The sequence below is a fragment of the Ahaetulla prasina genome, chromosome 3, assembly GCF_028640845.1.
Source record: "Ahaetulla prasina isolate Xishuangbanna chromosome 3, ASM2864084v1, whole genome shotgun sequence".
NCBI lineage: Eukaryota > Metazoa > Chordata > Lepidosauria > Squamata > Colubridae > Ahaetulla > Ahaetulla prasina.
The window spans coordinates 226962901-226970400 of NC_080541.1; the positions used below are offsets into that span (position 1 = coordinate 226962901).

At 42.1% G+C, this 7500-nt stretch overlaps 1 protein-coding gene across 3 annotated transcripts in view; it reads left to right on the plus strand.

Annotated features, from left to right (window-relative positions):
• LOC131195364 (tyrosine-protein phosphatase non-receptor type substrate 1-like) overlaps positions 1-7500 on the plus strand; it is a 45358-nt gene that overhangs the window by 26344 nt on the left and 11514 nt on the right. The window contains exon 1 of one of the 3 annotated variants that reach the window (XM_058177208.1): positions 4684-4767. The exons of the other annotated variants lie outside the window; for them this stretch is intronic. Within the exon in view, the coding sequence (XP_058033191.1) occupies positions 4689-4767 (79 nt within the window). The 5' untranslated portion in view covers positions 4684-4688. Of the gene's footprint in view, positions 1-4683; positions 4768-7500 lie in introns of those variants that run through there. 3 annotated transcript variants of the gene reach the window in all.

The window sequence follows — 7500 nt, forward strand, 5'->3', positions numbered from 1 at the left end:
ATTGTCAGTGCTGATGGTCTTCCAGTGGTGGTCGTTTTGGGATTGTGCCTAAGGTGCGCATTATTATTATTGGAACTAATATTATTGGTACCTTTTCTTTATTTTGTCACAGTTGTTCTAGTTCTATTTTAAAGTCTTTGTATTCTGTTATCTTCTCCAGTTTGTCTTCTATTCTGCTGTCTCCAGTTACTGCTATGAACTCTATTCAGACTTTTTTGTCTTTCTTATTGACATTTGCTAAGTCTGAGATATTATGTGGTAGTCACCTGTCTGTTCGAATAAAGTCCCAGAGTATTTTAGCCTATTTTCTATGATTTCTATTACAGATCTTCCTGTGCACCATTGTTGCTATTTTGCCATGCCTTTTCTTGTAGTCAGTCTATACAATCTTCTGGCAGCAGCTAACCAGCCGGTCCACTCTTTCTTCAGCTCCTCTGTAGAGGCAGCTTTTACTGTCTGTTGCTGTCTTCTCAATTTTACGTTTGTATATATTTGTTCTCAAGGCTTGGTCTGATGCGTCCACTCTTTCTAGAGTCTCAACATCTTTTTTACATCATGGCAACCAAAACTGAATGCAATATTCCAAGTGTGGCCTTACCAAGGCATTATAAAGTGGTATTAACACTTCCCGTGATCTCGATTCTATCCCTCTGTTGATGCAACCTCTTTTCCTCTTAAGAAATTGGTCAGTTCCTCTGATAAAGAGGGAAGAGAGGAAACCCTAACCACAAATTTAGTAACATTTCACCGCAAAATTCAGTTCCGTTCTGATTGTTTGAGGTTTTACTTCTAGGAAAGAGGCACAGGATGGGGTGGCCCTATTTTCCTGACACACCCAAATAATTGAAGGGTGGAGGGATCCCCCTGAAAGGCTGGAGATACGAATGAAAATGTCCAAGAAGGAGGAAGGAACAGGGAGATGATCTCAGGGAATTTTGGGAGAGGAGAATTGAAACCTCCAACCGGCTCCTTGGGTTCAGCCCTGAGACTGTAATGGAATAATCGAGTTGGGAGGGACCTTGGAGGTCTTCTAGTCCAGGGCTCTCCAACCTTGGCAACATTAAGACCTGTGGACTTCAACTCCCAGAATACCTCAGCCAGCTTTCCTCCCAGATTCTGGGAGTTGAAGCTCACAGGTCTTAAAGTTGCCAAGGTTGGAGACCCCTGTTCTAGTCTAGCCCCCTGCTCAAATGGTTGATGCTAATACGATTAGTGGTTAGTATCCAACCTCAAACTAAGAAGAAATTTCCTGACGGCTAGAACAATTAACCAGTGGAACGGCTTTCCTCCAAAAGTTTTAGGTGCTCCATCACTGGAGGTTCTGAAGAAGAGATTGGACAACCATTTGCCTGGAATGATACAAGGTCTCCTGCTTGAGCAGAGGGTTGGACTAGAAGACCTCCAAGGTCCCTTCCAACTCTGTTATTCCCTTCTTCTGAATGGCTTTCCTCCAGAAGTTGTGGGTGTTCCATCACTGGAGGTTTTGAAGAAGAGATGGAACAGCCATTTGTCTGGAATGTCTTCCTGCTTGAGCAGGGGGTTGGATTAGAAGACCTCTAAGGTCCCTTCCAACTCTGACGTTCTGTTATCTCCAGAAGGGACAGGAATCTTAACTGGCAAGTGGTGTTGTGTCTCGTCCGATCTCACCACAGCCAGGGCCTTCTTATCTGCTTCCGAACACGGAGGAATGTCCTAGTATGCCTCCCGGCCCCAGCCCTGGCTCCATGCCCAGACAGGCTGAAGAGGAGGAAGTATCTCCAGCCCCCAGCTCTGGCTCCATGCCCAGGCAAACGGACCAACTAGACCCCTCCCCCTCCTCCACAGCATGTGAGCCTAAGGGAGGTCAATTGCCAACAGCTGCAGACTGGAGTGACCCTCGCGTCAGAAGACTTGATAGACGGAGGCAACAGAAGGAAGGGAGGGGCAAGCCTGGATAAGTGCTGAGTCATGGAGCCACACCTCATGGCCTATATAAAGGATCTGCTTTCTGGCATTCTCTGAGTCAGGCAAGTCTAAACATATCTTGCTGAAGTCACTTTCTGATCTCCTGCCTGCCCTGAGGACTTTGCTGGGACTTTGGCAGAGCTGCGGAGGCACGCCTGATTCGGATTTTCCTGACCCGGCCGTCAGCGGAGGAGTGGGACATGACAGGTGGTTGTGCTGACAGCTTTAAGGATCTAACAAGATGAAACCGTTCCCAGATAACCGTGGAAGACTGTTCCCCAGGCATCCCTGCAGGACCTTCCCCGTGCTCAGATTCCAACATGAAATGGATTCCAGCAACTTTGTCAGAGGCTCCACGAATTTCTCTGCACCGCACTGAATATGATCCCCTGAACCCTTCTGTCCAAGGAGAGACCGGGTGATTCTGAACAGAGCTGCCAGATGACCCTCTGTGGATCCAATAAGGGCAGAAGTTTTACCACTTGTATTGACGCAAGATCCACCTTCGTAGCAGTAATAATAATAATAACAACAACAACAACAACAACAACAACAACAACAGAGTTGGAAGGGACCTTGGAGGTCTTCATTTCAGACAAATGATTATCCAATACTTTCTTAAAAATTTCCAGTGTTGGAGCATTCACAACTTCTGCAGGCAAGTTGTTCCACTTATTGATTGTTCTAACTGTCAGGAAATTTATCCTTAGTTCTAGGTTGCTTCTCTCCTTGATTAGTTTCCACCCATTGCTTCTTGTTCTACCCTCAGGTGCTTTGGAGAATAGCTTGACTCCCTCTTCTTTGTGGCAGCCCCTGAGATATTGGAACACTGCTATCATGTCTCCCCTAGTCTTTCTTTTCATTAAACTAGGCATACCCAGTTCCTGCAACCGTTCTTCATATGCTTTTGTCTCCAGTCCCCTAATCATCTTTGTTGCCCTTCTCTGCACTCTTTCTAGAGCAGCGGTTCTCAACCTGTGGGTCGGGACCCCGTTGGGGGTCAAATGACGATTTGCCAGGGGTTGCCTAAGACCATCGGAAATATGGGAAGTATACTTAGGAGTCGAAGAATCGCGCTTCAATGGTTGACTCCACAAGCCAGCTGCAGGCTCTTCAAATCGCTAGCTGAATTTGGCTTCAGGCGCGATGAATTAAAAAAGAGAGAAATCTTTGCTCTGATGTCTCCCTCTCAAGCCAGCTGCAATCACTCCCAATCGCTAGCCTAATCTGGCTTCAGGCACCATAAACTTAATAGGGGAGGAGTCTCCGCTTTAATGTCTCCGTCCTCAAGGCAATCGCAAGCAGTTCAGATCGCTAGCCAATATGGCTTCAGGCGCGATAAATTCAAAACAAAAATAATTTTACGGTTGGGGTCGCCACATCGTGGGGAATTGTATTAAAGGGGTCACAGCACTATAAAGGTTGAGAACCACTGTTCTAGAGTATCAACATCTTTTTTACATCGTGGCGACCAAAACTGAATGCAAGTGTGGCCTTACCAAGGCATTATAAAGTGGTATTAACACTTCAGGTGATCTTGATTCTATCCCTCTGTTTATGCAGCCCAGAATTCTGTTGGCTTTGTTGGCAGCTGCTGCACACTGCTGGCTCTTATCTAAATGGTTGTCCACTAGGACTCCAAGATCCCTCTCACAGGTACTACTATTGAGCAAGGTACCACATATACGGTACCTGTGCATTTGGGTTTTTTTTTACCTAAATGTAGAACCTTACTTTTTTCACTGTTGAATTTCATTTTGTTAGATAGCCACCAATATTCAAGTCTGTCAAGATCTTTCTGTAACTTGAGCCTATCTTCTGGAGTGTTGGCTATTCCTGCCAGCTTGGTGTCATCTGCAAATTTGATGAGTTCCCCATCTATCCCCTCGTCCAAGTCATTGATGAAGATGTTGAAGAGTACTGGGCCTAAAACAGAGCCTTGGGGTACTCCACTGCATATTTCCCTCCATGTGGATGTAGTTCCGTTGAGGACTACACGTTGAGTGCAGTTGGTCAGCCAGTTACGAATCCATCTGGTGGTGGTGCTGTCTAACCCACATTTTTCTACTTTATCTAGTAGTAGGTTATGGTCTACTTTATCAAATGCTTTACTGAAGTCCAAGTAAATTATATCGACGGCATTCTAACACAAGTCCTGTCAGATTGATCAGTGTGTGCGCACCGTCTCCTCGCAGAAGGTCCCAGGGCTGTGAGCTATGTGCGTGTTTGCTCACACACCTTAAGGCCGAGAAGGTGGAGAAGACTCAGCCGAACTTTTCTGCCTCCCTCTCTCCTGACATTGGTGATTTCAATGTACTATTCGCTAAGTACTTCTATATGTTAAAGAAAAAAACTATAAATAAAACTATATATATAATAAAGAGAGAAGCAACAGAGACGCGATCTAACATCCAAAGCCTCAGTGATCCGTTGGGTCCAGGTTCTAACCAACGCTTCAACAGGAAGGACCTTGCGGTAAAGTCTAACTTTCTAACTTTTGGGATGACAGGAAGGTTAGTTGTTGAATATTGATGATTTAGAGATTTTCTTTCTTTCTGCTGAGTTAACAAGCAGAACTTCTCTGACTTCCTTGACTGGATGCTTACCCAGAAATTCAAACTTGAGATATCGGTCCAACTTTATGAAAAGGAAATGGGGGTTCCTCTTTTGCTCCTCCCTCTGGAGGAAAGATCTGCTGGGCTAAGCCCAAAGTCAGCTCAGTTGACTCTTCTGCTGCTATCGGCATGGCGGCTTTGAGGTCCTTCAAGATAATCTGTGGTCCTCTTCAGCTGCTGCTGCTCCTCCTCCTACTGCAAGATCTGGGTGAGTATTGGCAGTTGAGATCAGAAAGATTCCATCCTCAGATTTGCTACTGGAATAAAATCCATTGCAAGATAATAATAAAAGGATTAGAATTGACAGTTATGGAGAAAGCTCAAGAACTGTAGGACAGGCTAGCTGGCTCAGAGGAAGAATATAATAGTAGGGAGGAATTGGAATCGGCCAGCCAAGATGAACAGCGGCAGGAGATACAAGAGAAAGACCAAGAGGAGAAAAGTAAAGAGGAGAAAGATCATCGAGGAGAAGAGGGAGTAAAAACAAGGATCCAAAGAGGGCAACAAGTGACACAAAATTAAGAATGGAAGAAGAACTGAAATTAATATCATTAAATGTGAAACGTGACATGTTTTTTCTAAATTACTTAAACAACAAGTAGACATTGTGTGCCTCCAGGAGGTACACATCCAAAAACAAGATGAAAAATATTAACAAATTGGAGAAACGTTATTCAACATTGGCAGAAGAAAAAAGAGGGACGGCGGTACACATCAAAGAGGGGATAATAGCTAAACAAATATATACAGGTACAAGAGGTAGAATGCTGACAATTGAAATAGTAATGGGTCAAAAAAATATTTTGCTAGTTGTGATCGATGCACCCAATAAGAATCAAGTGGACTTTTATAAAAATGTGTATGATAGCATAATAGAGATTGGGAATGAAAATGTTTCTTTGATTGGTGATTATAATGCAATAGTGCACATTAAAATAGATGATGTAAATAACCAAAAAACAAAAATAAAAAGGAATATCTTACCCATTTTTTTTTTTTTTTGAAATGGCAGAAGAATTAAATCTATTAGACATCTGGAGATTTTGTAACGCAGAAGAGACAAAATTTACTCTCTATTCCAACCCCCATAGATCCTGGTCAAGAATCGATATGACCTGGATATATGGAGATTTAGTTGCTTAAAAAGTTTTTTTATTTTAAACACATTAAAACAAAACACAAAACATATATTTATATACATATCACTATTTCTTATCAACTCATTCAAAGCGGTCCTTTCTTACTATTTACATATGTTTTAACTTTATCTTAGTCTACTTTTATTATCTATCTTCCTTTATTTCATCTACATTTTGCCATGTTAATCATTTTTCTTAACTTTCCTATTTTCCAACCATTCGTACCATCTACACCACACTTTAAAATATTCTGTATTTTCTTTCTCCTTGGGTTTTTTTGTTAGTTTGTCCATCTCTGCGCATTCTAAGATTTTTTTAATTAAATCTTCTTCTGTTGGTGGCTTTTTCTTCTTCCAGTTTTGTGCATAGGCTATAGGTGCTGCTGTTAATACGTGAAATATTAAATATTGTAAATCTTTTGTATAATTTTCTAAGGGGCTCTCTAGTAAGAACTGTTCTGGCTCTCCCTTTATTGATTTCTGTGTTATCTCCTCTAACCACTTTTTGATTTTGGCCCAGAATTGCTTTGCCACTGGACATGTCCACCAGAGATGAAAGTATGTTCCATAGTTATTTTTACATTTCCAACAATTCGGTCAGTTCCTAGGGAACACCTTTGCAATTCTAGCTGGCGGAAGATGCCTTCTGTGAAACATTTTCATCTGGTTTTCCTTGTATGCTGTCGATATAGTCAATTTCATATTTGTTCTCCGCATCTTTTCCCACTTCTGTAATTTTACTGTATGGTTAAAGTTTCTTGCCCATTTAATCATAGTATCCTTCACTATTTCCTCTTCCATTTTATACCATAGCAAGAAATTACATATTTTACTAATTAATTTTTGGTCCTTCCCGTATATTATTTTATCCAATTCATTTTGCTCCAACTGTATCTGCTTAGTCTTTGTATCTTCTGTGTATTTTGATCTGGTTTGTAAGTACGTCCACCGTTCGACTTCCCTATTCAAATCCTGTTCCAATTCTTGTTTTGTTTTTAATTTTCCCAATTCATTTAATATACCCCTACATCTAATTATTTTAGTCCAGTCTATTAAATTTGGGTGTGTTAATGTTTCATTGGGCAAAATCCAAAACGGTATCTTCGTATAATGTTGCTTTTTGATTTTATTCCAAATTAATAATAGTGAGTTCCTAATTATGATTTTCAGGGATGGATGGAGGGAAATGTTCAGGAGTGAAATCTAGCAGGTTCTGGAGAACTGGTAGCGGAAATTTTGAGCAGATCAGAGAACCGGCAAATATCACCTCTGGCTGGCCCCAGAGTGGGGTGGGAATTTTATTTATTTATTTATTTATTTATCAAACTTATATACCGCACCATCTCCCGTAGGACTCAGGGCGGTTCACAGGCATATTAAAACAATATAAAACAATGTAATAAATAAACATTTAAAACCCAGATTAAAACTAAATATTATCAAAGCCTGATCACTAAAACAGTAAGAACCAATAAAACCCCCATTAAAATTTGGTTAAAACATTGTTCTTAGGCTAGTCCATACGCTGAAATAATAGAGTCTTCAGTTCACGTCTGAAGGTCCGGAGGTCAGGAGTTGTCGTAATCCAGGAGGAAGCTCATTCCACAGGGCTGGTGCCGCCACAGAGAAGGCCCTCCTGGGGTCGCCAACCTGCATTGTTTGGTCGACGGCACCCTGAGGAGGCCCGCTCTGTGGGGCGCACCCGTGGTTGAGGAGCAATCGGTGGCAGAAGGCGGTCTCGAAGGTATCCCGGTCCTAAGCCATGGAGCGCTTTAAAGATGGTAACCAAAACCTTGAATTGCA